This window comes from Notolabrus celidotus, chromosome 16, assembly GCF_009762535.1.
Source record: "Notolabrus celidotus isolate fNotCel1 chromosome 16, fNotCel1.pri, whole genome shotgun sequence".
NCBI lineage: Eukaryota > Metazoa > Chordata > Actinopteri > Labriformes > Labridae > Notolabrus > Notolabrus celidotus.
Window position 1 is genome coordinate 16,526,994 of NC_048287.1, and position 13,788 is coordinate 16,540,781.

Sequence of the window (13,788 nt, forward strand, 5' to 3'; positions counted from 1 at the left end):
TTGTTAAGTTTCTTTAGATAGGATATGTTATGAGGTGGGATATCTACAAAAAGATTGATTGATTGAGTGAATATGTCAGCGCCTCTTGTGAGGGGTATTTCAGCTTCACTTTTGTACAACAGGAGGAGGTGGAGACGCTTCGTCCATCTTTATATACAGTAATGGTTTGTACTGTGAAGTTAGTGGTTATTAACTCATCATTGCAAACGCCACACCATCATTCCCACCAATCCAACACCAATCCAACCAAAATCACCCAAATTAATATGAATATTACAAATGACATCAATCACACTGTGAGGTAACACTCTCAAAATGTCAGCAAGATGTTATAGTTACAGTCAGCATTAAGTGAGGTTAGGGTGGATTAGTGAGTGATTGTTATGTTTTTGGCAACAGATTATGCAATCAGGTTTACAAAGCAGATTTTCATCCAATCAGAATAAATAAAGTAACACACATTTGCCAAACTTACTCTCTACAGAGAGTTCCCGTGAAGCGAGGCATGGGGGAGAGAAAGACACATGTGTTAGCATCCTGACAGAAACAGCTGACTGTGTCAGGAATTTCAGTCTATCATTTTCCAAATGGAAGTGGAGACAGGTATGTAAGAGTAACACCATCTTTGAAATGTGAAGTGATTTTTTTGTGCACACTTTAAGAACTGAGAAGAAAGTTGGAAAAAAAAAAGATGAGAAAGAAGAAGAAGTGGGAATGCAACAGATGACTCCATGGGGTGATGCGGTACCTTGAAGGAGGCTGAGCTTATACCGGATTCTGCCGTGCCGTACACCCTGCCGGAGTCTCGCTGAAATTCATCAAATTTTCAAACACGTCAAAAACGAAGGGGATAAAGGAAGAGGAAGGGGATCTCACACACCTCAGGACATGTGTGAGGCACTCAAAAAAAAAAAAACGCCGCAAGAAAAGTGGCAGAGTTAGAGAGAAAGGGGCGAACCGTAGCTGGTTAGTACGAGGGGGAGAGCTGGCAGCTGCAATATTTGTGTGGATAGCTAAGTGCGTCTGTGTGTGTGTGCGGTCAGTGACGTCGCTTTGGACTGCAGCGCAGGAAGGGTGGGGAAAAAGAGGGAGTGGCAGTGAATGCAGTGAGCACAGCAGGCCGATCGGCTGCTGAACAGTGACAGAGCAATCCAGCAGGACAACGGACGGGTGTGAGGTCACACGCAAAACTCAGGCGTGGCATGCCGTTAGAAAACAGTCCGTCGCACACTCTGCATGCCTGTGTTTATGTTTGAATGAGTGTTTCCATCTGCGTGTACATCGAGACAACTTTCTCACCTTTTATCTGTAATCTTAACTTTAAAACTTTATTTAACATCTGTGACTTTAACAAATGTCTGTGTGTGTTAACAAGAAGATCCTTTTTTTTTTGTTCTGGCAGAATCCGGTACGGTGAAGGATGGTGGTATAAAAAAGTGAGTGGAACAAAAGTAAAATCAAAGTTGGTGAAAAATGAATCTATGTGTAATGATAGTGTAGATGAATGTTGTGGCTCTTTGTGTGAACACTTGGCCTGCATGCAATCCTACCTTACTGTGAGGATCTGCAAACATCCTGGTGAAGATTTCACAAAGTCTCTTCAGTTCTACCCGGCTGCAGATCAAAAAGAAACACAGTCAGACTAAACAAACAATCATCCTTTGACTATTTTAAAAACACATTGGCCTAGGCTGTAGCTGACCTGAGGGTGCGCTGGTTCTTGAGCAGTGCCTGGAGACCGAGCAGCCCCTCCTTTCTTTCTGACCAGTTCGCACTGGCACACCGGTTCAATACCTGGAGAGAAGCACAAAATTGGAAAGAAAGGCCTGTTGAGAATCTGTGCAGTCACAAGTTTAATCAGTGCATGAAGTTTCATTCTACTGGGAAGATGAAGTCACTTAAGTACTCCATAACATCCTTCAAACCAGGATGCCATCTAATCTAACAGATTTAGGCAGCATTTTGCCTGCATGCATGGGGTTGCTTTAAAAAACACAAGCCAAGCATAATGAGGTGCTTTCTTTATTAAAAGGATAATAGACTGCAGAGATCTAATTGGTTCAATTTAACGCCTACTCTGTCCACACAAGGTCTAAACATCAACAGTATTTAAACTCCACTGACAGGTAAACAAATTGAAATGTCTACCGCTCAATCAGGGCCAGATTCTACACTAAGTAGCCTAAAGTACCCTGCAGATCCATAATGAAAATATTCTTCTTAAAAATATGTGCAGCTTTTGCTTATTTTCATCATTAACTGTAACAGTACTTGTATGCACAATGTGTTATATGTAGAGTAATCTGTGGTCAGTCATGAATTTTCTGCATGACACAAGAGGCAAGAAATACATGCAGGAGGAGATAGGTGCCTGAATACAGAAGAGTATTGTGCACTGAAATGCTGATAATGTATCTATTACAAAGTGTGCATTCATGTCTCAGGTTTGCATTTCAATATCTGAGCTCTCCCAGTTTTCTGCTGTAATCATGTTGATATTAACCTCAGCTACATCTTCTGTCTGTCTCATGTAGGTGGGGATAGCTCCTCCATTCCTGGAGCTGTAGGACCTCTCTGAACAGGCACTGGATGCATCACTGTTAGCGTCGTCATCTGAGTACATGCTGTAGTTTTCATACCGCCGCCGGGCTGGCTTCTTCTGCAGGAAAAGGGCAGAAATAGAAAAAGGACATGACATTAAAAGGAAATTAAAATCAAGCTAAAAACCTAGCTCAGGCGGAAAGCATGCATACCTAGCTTTCTAAGATTCAAACAAAGCTACTAAACACACAACACACAGGTAAGAGGCAGGAGAAGGAGCTGACCTTTGACCGCATGTCTCCCAACAGCTGACGGCATTAAACAGAGGTAGAATCAGGGGTTAGTTAACACACACACGCATACACACACACTCCAGGAGGTGTGAGCGCCAAATGGTGACAGCCTACTTGAAATCTCAGGGTTTAAAATGTGATTTGTAGAGTGTGATATTATATATAATATTATCATATATATATATATATATATGTGTGTACCAGTGCATCTGCAAGAGCCTCCTCTACGTCTGAGCCTGTGTTGAGGACCCTCATCGCGCTGACTGAGGAAGAAAGACGACTGGACTGACTGATGCCAAAACCTGATCCTGCAGAGAGTCAGAGAGAAAGAAAGACAGAGGATACAGAGAATCTTAGCATTTAAAAAAACAAACTCAAAACCCTTTTTCTCATCAATGACCCTCTCACTGATCATCTGATGACCATCCTCCTCCTCTGTATCCATTCTCTGTCATTTATTTAATCCATACACACACAGACATTTCCCATGAGTCAACCCTGTAAGTCAATGCGATGACTTTGTTAGATGACATTGCAGGCGCTACTTTGGGAGAAAGAAAGTAAGAAAGAAAACACAGGAAACATGTTGGCATCCTTGCAAAGAAGGGGCGGGGCTAAATAAAGAACAAAATGGGTAAAATGGTCAAATTGATGTCAATTGGCAACTGAGTGGGCGGAAACATGCGGTTCCGCAGAAAGATCCTCGAGCAGAATGGGGAAAAAAAAGTGAACCCAGATGATGATGGGCAAGAAAAGAAACAGGCTGACAAATAAAATGGGTGTTGCTTGACACTAAAGAGAACAAAATAAGAAAACAAAGAAACAACAAAAAAAGAAGAAATTAAGGCGAAGTGGGTGGGTGAACAGAGAACATAGATGTACTCAGCCTTCACCTGCAGCCCCAAAAGTATCAGGTGTGTGGAGAGCTCCGGTGGAGCGAGAGTAGCTCCGTGTTGCTGCAACCAAGATTAAAAACACACACACAGAGTTTAACACTCACGCATACACACAAGACAAACACACACAACCTTAAAACTGATCGAGCAGAGTTTAAGATAGAAAGACAGGCTGAACACATGCAAGTGAAGGTTTTTTATTTTTTCTGATCTCCTTTTCAAACTGTTAAGACTCTCTTTGGTTCCAGTTTATTTAATGTGGAAAAGAAACATTTTTTGGAAGTCTCGCTTCTCATCCCTCCTGCTTATCTCTCCTTTCCTGCTACTCACCTAAGGGCGTGAAGGAGCGTACAGGGCTGGTGTCCCGGCTGCTCTCCCTGCTGGCCTCTCTGCTGCAGCCCTGACTCATACTTGGCCGAGGGATACGGCTTCCCCGAGCTAATGCCACCCAGGGGAAGGGTTTTTGGGAAGACAGGGGGGGCAGGGGAAGGAGGAGAAGAGAGGGGAAGAAAAGTGGTAATACGGGCACAAAGACAAAGAAGAAAGACAAACATGAGCAGTGACAAAGTAGAGAGGAGAGAAAGGTACAAGAATAAAGACACAAAAAAGACAAAACAGGCAAAAGTGACAAACTGACAAACAAAATAGAAACTGAGCGCAGGTGTACTGGTTCTGGGGAAGCATCTTAAAGGGGTGAAGTCACCTTATGTGTGAAGAGTCCAACAGACAAATGTTTTTATTGATCATTGGCTAGACATCTGTCTTAATTAGAGCTGAAATACAGATCATTTTAATGATTCATTCTATTCATTCTATCAATCTATCAATTGGGTTTTAAGGGCCTGTGTCCACTAATAGCATATTTATGTACTGGCAGAGCACACAACTTCAACTTCATAGCAATCCTCACCAATGCTTACTGTTAGTAGGTTATGAAAGTTGTACCAGAAGTCTGTGCACTTCCACTTCCTCTGGTAGAGACCATTAAGTCTGTTTCATTGTACTTTCAATGATTCTTATTTGATTTCATTCAGCAGACTTTTACCTTTAAATATAAAAACTATTGATAAAATTCTGTCCTAGCATTAGCAGCTGCTCTATGCCTCGAAATGTACCCTCAAAAAATGTGGTAAGCTTCTGCTCCTTACAGACCTCTGCTACTTTTGTTTACAAAGTTAATGATGGAAGTCCTGCCCCTCCTTGATTTTGATTGGTTCATGATGGAGAAGTTACATTGATGAGCATGGTGGTGTTCCATAACTATTTTCAGCAGAGAGTGCCCTAAGCCTGGCGACAATAAACTCTTTTAAGCTTAGGATGCTGAGCACTGAATAAGATAAACCACATCAGATTTGTATACAAAATAGAAGAAGATGGAGTATCAAAAAAAATGCTGCTAGTGGACATAAGCCCAAAATCTTATAAATTAATGAAAAATATCCATCACAATTTCCTCAAGACCAAGGCAGCATCTTTAACGACTTACTTTTGTTTGACCAAACAACTGAATCAAAAGACATTCTTTTTGGAGTGATACAAATTAAATGAATTATTTCACTAATGAAATAAAGCTGATAAATTATCTAGAAGATAACTTATTATTGTGTCTATCAAATGTACACAAACAAGTCAAGTACTCGTCACATCTCTGAAAAGAACCCAAGGAGAGAGCTTTGAGAAGCTTAAATCCTTCGACCAACAATTGATTGTGTTTCAACTTCCTGTCAGAGAGGAGTATCAAAAATCTCTTGAACCAATGAATTTGGGCCATATTTGCTTTGAAAGACACTTTTAATGAGATTCTTCCCCAAAGAAGCACAGGACTGCTGAACTCCCATTTAAATAAAAAACACAAAAACAGTCTCATAATCACACAAAGTCTGATGACCATCCACACAACCACACACGGACACAAAGAGAAGGAAGAAAGTGATTTGAGATGAATTTGAGTGGTAGAGGGAGTGGGGAGGGCGATCGAGGGGAGGACCTGTGCTTATATCCAGCAGCATCGCAATCAACTTGACGGTTCATTGCTCTGTTCATCAGCTTCAGCAACTACACCCAGCCAATCAGGGTTAATCACAGCATATTTAAGTCCTGATGGAACTTTGCCAACCCTACAAGGAGTTCACCAGCCACTGACGACAAGTTAGTACATAGCGGGAGGAGGTGTTCATAATGCAGTGAAATCAGGGAAACAATCACCATAAAAACAGCCATGAGCTCAGAGACAGGTTGGAAGGAATGGGCTCTAAGAGGCGGAGACAATGAGCTTGATTTACGGGTTAAAAGAGGCAGGAGGCAGAGATTTGTAGCGATCGGAGGAAGGGGTGGGGGGGTTATGTGATCAGGATGAGAGCAGACAGACTGAGAGAGAGAGAGAGAGAGAGAGAGGCGAGTGTCAGGATGGTCAGGTTGAGTTCAGGGCCTTACCTCCTCTGCTTGCTCCATTGTAGATGGAACTAATGCTCGAAGGAGCTAGAGACAGAAGCAGCAGAGGCAGAAGAAGGAGGAGGAACAGGTGAACAGGGAAAGAGAAGGAAGTAACAAGTTGAGATCAAAGGTGATAAAAGCATTGTGTGTGCAATATCTAAAACAAAATCATAATCTAAAACGCAATTGTGGAACCCAGCAGCTATTGTTCGCTATTAACTTTTTTAATATTCTGGTTTGGCCAGCGGTTAAATTACTTAAAGCCATTACTTCTTTTTCAGTCCTATGTGAAACTTAGAAGCTATCGTGTATTCATATCAAAAGTGTAGGGTTAAGATGAGTCTTCATAAAGAAAAACCTCATTGCTTGGTTCAATGTGTTCTCATTGTAGTGCCTATTCATCTGTTTATGGTGAGTCTCAGGTTCACTGTAAATAGTAAAATATAGTCATTATGCAGGGGACAGTTTAAACCCTTTCCCTCAGAGAAACCCCCAAAAATAGACCATGTCTTATATAGTGGTGCCACTTTTATTCCAGATTTTACGGTATATGGAATCTGTAAATGGAGATTAACTTTTGTGAAGTAGTCATTAACAAAAAAGATACTTGAACTTAAACCAAACCCAAGTCCAAAGTTAATATAGTAACTGTTCACTCACCAACAGACAGACGCGTGGGGGAAGAGTCCCTGGAGCAGCCCTGGCTGCGGGGAATGCGACTGCGTCTTTGTCCTTCCCCAGCTCCTGCCAGCACCCGGTGGGCTCCTGAGCTCATGGTGCTCAGGGCTGTACTCGTCAGCACGCGACCTGGAGAGCCACTCCGACTGCCGGCTTCAGTGCGACAGGAGGACAGGATACAGAGAGGGAGAAGGTTGAGTCAGAAGACATTTTTGGCGACAAGTGGTTTTGAACTGTGAAAACTACTTAAATTAACTAATCTCACACTGATGTGAGGAAAACATTGTTACTACTGACACTACTTTCCAAGTAGTTTGGGTAATTGTTGTAAGATACAGTACACACACTGATAAGGGACAACACTTAAGTGTTTGATGATACTGGAAAGAGGGTTTTGGGAAAACGAGGAGTTTTCCAAAGTACACAGTTTAGATTTGCACAAAATCTGTTCCTTAAAGAAATACAAAAAAAAAAGGAATTCAATTAGTCAATTAAATGAATTTAACATTTCAGCAGCATAATGGAAGTGTTGGAAGACCCCCAAATCCATCCCGTCTCCAAATGAACAGCCCACAATGTGTCTTATCCTACAGTGACTGCACTTGTTATCAACCTGAAGTAAAACAGTAGAGGAAGAGCTGCTGCTCTGTGGTTCTGAGCATGACATGTGGAAACAGACAACAGGAGGAGCAAACTAAAGGGCTCAACATGATACCGTGATCATACCCTCTCTCTCACTCTCCCACTTTTACCGCCACACACACACACACACACACACACACACACACACACACACACACACACACACACACACACACACACACACACACACACACACACACACACACACACACACACACACACACACACACACACACACACAACCAAACTCAGCACATGGAAAGTCTGTTTGTAAAACTGAACTGACACCAGAGAGGTAAACAAATGCGTCTGGAGGTGAGGAAAAAAGCTAAATAGGGGTTATTTAAGTACTTTAAGGCAACTCTGATCACCACTTATAACTTGAAATGTATTCTGTAGAAGATAAATCATGAAAATTTCAACTTTTTATGATGTAAAGAAACTTCCAGCTACAGTACTTTACTGGCTATACACTTCCTGTTGAATGTATTCTTCCCTTGTTTGCTTAATTTTATGTTCATACAAAGGAACTGTCTTTAACGTTTCTCCAAACAAATCCTAAAAACTATGATAAGATAGTGAACTAAGCAAAAAGTGTTATTACACCAAACAAGACAAGAAATTGTTACTTGCATTTAAAAAATTAAAGAAAATAAATATCTAATTTTGGGTCTCCACTCTGACACACATAGGAGTGCAGTAACACAAGACTCCTGATGCAGTGTGTTCAGCATGATCACAGAACAGCCATGTTAAAATCTAGTGACTACAAATCCCAGCATGCCTCAGCCAGAGTGGGAGGAGCCTTGAGTGATTTTTCTAGGTGCGAGTGAAAGGAGGGGGGAGTCAAAGCAACAGAGGAGAGGCAGTAAAGATACAGAGAGCTGGTAAAAAGAAGTAGCGTTGTACTCTTACCACCAACAGGGGTAGCAGACTGAGATCCTGAGCCATTAAGCCCATTGGTTGAGAGGAGGGGGGGAAGCAGAGGCGAGGGGGTAAGGAACAGCAGATTAAACCAGAAGAATCATGGGTGTTAGCGCAAAAGAAATAACTCAATATACAAACGCCATGGGTGTCAGAACACAGAGTTTGATGGCAGCGCATCCTGGGGTTCAATATCAAGAATGAAGGCCAAGCTGAAGCACTTTGAGAACACAAATCCATTTATTAAAGAGGAAACGGAAAATATGTTGCTTAAACAAACACACACACACTGGACCAGCTACGGATGATAGCCTGGGAAAAGCAGTGCATGTTGGGAAAGGCTGGCATACGTATGAAGCAAAGCCTGTTTCACAATGAGGGGAGAAAAGGAAACCTCAAAGTAAATATGTTTAAAAATAAACACACACTCTATCACACACACGCGCACACAAACACACACTCACACACACAGATCTTTCTGAGCCTCTGTTCAGCTGCCATTTCCTCTGTTTCTGTTGGTGTGCTATTTTAAGATTTGGGCTTTTGAACTCTCAATCAAACCAGCTTTTTTTCCATCTTAATGTTCAGATCCGACTGGTGCACCAGGCTGTGGTTCAATCATCAACCACTCTGGTGCAAGCCTGCATCAAATTGTGCGCTGTAGAACTTTTGGAAAGCGACATATCTGCCTTGTGTGATGCAGTAGCAGTTTGCCCGTTAGCTTGTGCTCTTTAATTTTTTATTTTACAAACCTAGATGACAGCCAGAGCCAGGCTAGAGCAACGTGAATAACTGTTCACCACACCATCCCATCAGTGACACAGCATGCACTTGCACAGGAAAACAAACACACACACACACACACACACATACTCACACCCACTCTTCTGTACACAAAAACACCTTGATCAGAATGAGAGCGATAGCAGGTGGGCCACCATTCCCACTGTGGAACACAGATAGACACACACACACGCAAACATACACACACGCACACTCTGACTCTGACACAAACAGAATACCTGGAGTGCAATCGGATTCGTCGGAACCTGAAGGCATAAAAACATTTACATGGAGCTTATCTGCACCACGGAGGCAACAGGAAATTAAACTCCAAAATAAGAGTCTGATAAACACACTCATAGAGGCTCACTCACACCATTCTGTTGCAGAGTGTGTATTTGAAGTGTTGAATACCCAGAGTGTTTCAGTCAAGGCTTCAAGTCATACTGTGTGTTTGGTGTAATGCTGGGTACATACGTTGTGACTGGGAGACCATCTTGGTGCGGCTGCGTCCTCGTGAGTCCACCTGGCTGGAGACACTGCTGGCGGTGGTCAAGGGCTGCTTGGTGCGAACACGGCCTGTGTATGAGGGGGGGGGGATAAATCAAAAGCACACAGCTGAACCCTCCTAAGCTGATACATGTAGATGCAGAAGCTGAATGAAGCCGAGAAACTAAGAAGCGCTACAGCTGACTAAAAGCTACTGCTCCTGGAATATGTCAGATCCTAAACTACACACTTAGATGCAGCCGGATGCACAGACAAATAAATACATACAATGAAGTTTCAGTGGACTAGGAACCAGTTTCAGGCAGTTTAAACCTGAAACAGGTCATGTGTTAACTAAAGATCTCCAAGTGTCGATTGATCTGATTAAAATATAAGAAAAGATCTAATGAGCTGAAGAGATATCTACAGATCAGATCCAGTCAGATCATTATCCCCAGCTGTTACAATTTTTCATCCAATCAATTGCTTTAGCAACCTTCAAGCCTGTCTATCTTTAAAATCACTTCAAGAGCAATTTGAATGAAAATCAAAGACATGATTCACAATTCATATCTTTGATTGAAGACGGAATATTTAGTGTTATGTTAAAAAAATTAGGTTATCACAGAACAGGCTTTTGGAAATACTGATGGCAGACGATAAAAACTTGCACTATAGGTGTCAGTCTAGGGCCAAATTGAAGAAAATAAATCAATCAGATTGAATGAAGATGTAATATTACAAGGAAAAAGTTGTAATTTCATAATAAAAACTTATGATATTGAGAGGATGAAGTTAATGTAATTGACATTTCCCCTGTTAAATAAACTAAACAAATACAAAAATCCCCATACCCCAGCTTTTTAATATTACAACATTATTTTTTGTAATTTTATGACCTTTTTCTCCCAAAAAAATATTTTCCCTTCATAATTATGACTTTATTCTGGAAATATTATGAATTTATTATTTTAATTTACAACTTTATTCCCATACTATGACTTTCGTCTCTTATAATCATAACTTTATCTTAATATGACTTTACTCTCATAACTTTATGACTTCATTCTCATAATATAAAGACTTTATTTCATAACATTTTGTTTTTTTTCCCCAAAACAACTTTTATATCCTAACGACTTTAATAACCTATTATTACAACTCAGTATTACAACTGTATTCTTGTTATCTTCTCTATTTTTCTTTAATGTAGACCTCATACTCCATTTTGGTTTCATTATCTTTACCAACTACAACATCTCTAACAGCAGGCCAACACACACAACTAGCTAACCATGATCTTACCATTGTTTGACCTGGCTCCTACAGACAGACAAAGAAGGAGCAGGATGTAAACAACACATGTAATCTAATGTTTGGAGAATAGCACTAAAGCAAGACATCCTAAACATCCTGATAAAGTCTTAAATAATGAAGGATGCGGTTTAATGCAGCTGTTGACAGTTTGAATATCTCTGAAAACAAGGTTAAAGTGTAGTAAAGCAGAGGATGATCTTAAATGTGTCATTAGTTTGATTTATGATGTGCTTTGTAGGATGGTGATATAATGAGGGATACTGACAGCAGGAGGCGCTGTGGCCTCTCATTCTGTGACAAAAAAGGAGTTGACATGGACTGGGATGAAATGAGGGAGAAGAAAAGGAAAAAAGAGAACAGAAAAGCATGTGTAGGCTGTAGCTGGTGAAGCAGAGTGAGATGATCTTACCATCCGTTTTATCAGAGGCATCATCTTAAGTAGCAGAGAGAGAAGAAGAAAGTGATGGAAGGAAATAAAAAGGGAAGAAACGGAAGGAAACAAAAGCAAAGGAGTGATATAAAAGATGATTAAAATAAAGAAACAGAAGGAGAGGGAACTCAAGAGGGGGGGGGGGGGGTGAAGCAGAAAATGTTGGTAACAAAGAATGATGAAATAATAAAAAGAAATAAAGAATACAAGAAAGTGACAAAGAGAGGAGAGGAGCACAGAGTCTATTAGTTTACAGAATATCTGTTTAACGGAGAAGCATGCAGATGCTGAGGTCAACATACAAACACAGAGAGAAACACAGAGGACGATATTCATCTACAGAACATGCACACAGAGAATATCCATTTGAACACATTTATACATTAACAGGCAATGAGCAGGCGGCAGGAGGAGAGAGAACGGGAGTGGAGAGGAGAAAGCCCAGTCCAAACTCTGGAGTGAGTGCATGTGTAGGTCCGCTCTGACAACCCTGAGCTTAAATAGACTTTTACAAACTTAAAAGCCTCTTCTGAGCTGATCTCAGAGTCTGGACTTCATCCCTGCTGATCACATGCGGCCTGTTGTCTAACTTGATTGGCAGGGCCCTTACCCAATGAGGAGTAGGAACCAGGGGGCAGGCGGCCCGCTCCCCTGGTCTGTCCAACGTGCCGGTGCTTAGCGACCGCTGCCGCGTTTACATCCACGTCACTACGAGAACGTTGCAGGGAGGCTGATGACACCCCACCTTTCGAACCCGAAGGGACTGATGGAAAAGGAGGAGGAGGAGGGGGAGCGTGTGGGAGAAGGAATGGGAGGTGATGAGGGCATATACGTCACAAACACATGCAGGCACCACACTATACAAACACAATACTGATACAGTACAGAATACACAAACAGCCCACACACATGTACGCATGTGTGTGTGCGCACATGTGTGTAGTAACGTAAAAAACAAAATGATAATAACAGGAAGTGGCTGTACGGGGCCGGACACAGGCAGATGTGAATGAGGATGATGGGGAATGGCTTTGGAGGAGCTGATGTCCGTCATCGTCTGTGTGTGCCTTCAGAGGAGCGAGTGAAATGATGTGTTTGTGTGTGTGTGTGTGTGTGTGTGTGTGTGTGTGTGTGTGTGTGTGTGTGTGTGTGTGTATGTGTGTGTGTGTGTGTGTATGAGTGAGTGTGCTTGACTCACCTCGCCCTGGAGCTGCTGACCATTTTGAAGTCAGAGGCCGACTGAGGGAAGAGAGGAGAAAGTGGGTCAGTCCACAACAAAACAACAACACACCAAGAAGAGAAATATAAACACGGGGCTGAGATGAATTTCATAGGAAGTTTTCTGTCTTTCTCAATTGAAATGGCTGAATGTTTCTGTGGAGTGGAGAGGAAGCTTTTACTAATACTGTGCAAGAATCCAATGCAAAGGTTTAATCCAAGTGTTAAACCTGAGTGAAAAGGATGCTTATCAACTAAAAATGATGAATTACACAATTAGCAGTAGCAGTAGCACAAGAGCCATATCACAATAACCCCACCTCCACCACCTGCTGTTAGTGGTTCTTTCTTCTAGCCCAGCAAGAACTGGTTCCAGATTAGGTACTGCCTCAGAATAAGCCCTGGAACTGACTTGGTGGAAGAGGGGTATCAGACACCAAAACCTGTGTACTCCTCTGCTCTGTTTTTGCTTGCTTTCATATATTTGCAAATTACATTGTATTCAGAAGAGGAAAAACTATAAGAACTGCAAAATGCTGACGATATAAAGCGCTGAAAACAGTCGGGAACTTTCTTTAAAATGAGCTTCCGCACAAGGAAGTCATGGAGGACTCTCTAAAGAAAAGTGTGCTGCGTAGTATTTTGTTTCCTGGAGCACTGACGGAAAAAGTAAAAGTAAACAGAGGATATTTGATCTATGTAGAGCACGGTGCAGCTCCACAGATTAACCCCTCCCGAAATGTGTGCAGAAGTCACGGATATTTCCTTTTCAAGAACCAAAAGCATTTTCTAAATAATCCTAGACTTCTTCAGTGAACGACGAAGGAGCAGTGCTGAAAGTTTACTTGAGGCTCTCTTGAGAGGAGGATGAGGAGCGGTCGCTCTGGGGAAGTGAGGCCACACTGCCAGAGCTCTTCAGGCAGGACTGAAGGGTCCTCTGGTAAGACGACTCCAGGGAGTTGTAGAGAGCGTCAGCCTCCCCGGGGAAGTGGTTCCTCAGGCCCCAGTAGGCCCTGAGAGAGGTAGAAGAGAGGAGATGGACGGAGAGGGAGAAGAGGGGAGTTAGAAATTAGTAAGTAAGAAGAAAATGAGAGAAAGTCATGGTATTCATAGAGAGGAAGAAGATGGTGGTGAGACGTTAAAC

The 13,788-nt window shown here is 41.9% G+C and overlaps 1 protein-coding gene across 44 annotated transcripts in view; it reads right to left on the bottom strand.

The window, feature by feature from the left end:
- Window positions 1-13,788, bottom strand: part of clasp2 (cytoplasmic linker associated protein 2) — a 75,060-nt gene that overhangs the window by 14,033 nt on the left and 47,239 nt on the right. For 2 of the 44 annotated variants that reach the window (XM_034705421.1, XM_034705433.1), the window contains exons 16-30: window positions 13,490-13,657; window positions 12,625-12,665; window positions 12,037-12,189; window positions 9,668-9,769; window positions 9,430-9,456; window positions 6,824-6,994; window positions 6,164-6,208; window positions 4,061-4,168; window positions 3,728-3,790; window positions 3,036-3,142; window positions 2,826-2,849; window positions 2,504-2,659; window positions 1,703-1,794; window positions 1,551-1,614; window positions 476-478 (exon numbers count right to left, since the gene is read on the bottom strand). In XM_034705421.1, coding sequence (XP_034561312.1) covers window positions 476-478; window positions 1,551-1,614; window positions 1,703-1,794; window positions 2,504-2,659; window positions 2,826-2,849; window positions 3,036-3,142; window positions 3,728-3,790; window positions 4,061-4,168; window positions 6,164-6,208; window positions 6,824-6,994; window positions 9,430-9,456; window positions 9,668-9,769; window positions 12,037-12,189; window positions 12,625-12,665; window positions 13,490-13,657 — 1,324 coding nt within the window. Of the gene's footprint in view, window positions 1-460; window positions 479-748; window positions 809-1,550; window positions 1,615-1,702; window positions 1,795-2,503; window positions 2,660-2,825; window positions 2,850-3,035; window positions 3,143-3,727; window positions 3,791-4,060; window positions 4,169-6,163; window positions 6,209-6,823; window positions 6,995-9,429; window positions 9,457-9,667; window positions 9,770-12,036; window positions 12,190-12,624; window positions 12,666-13,489; window positions 13,658-13,788 lie in introns of all 44 variants that reach the window. The other 42 variants (XM_034705423.1, XM_034705442.1, XM_034705425.1 and 39 more) reach the window with 41 other exon arrangements.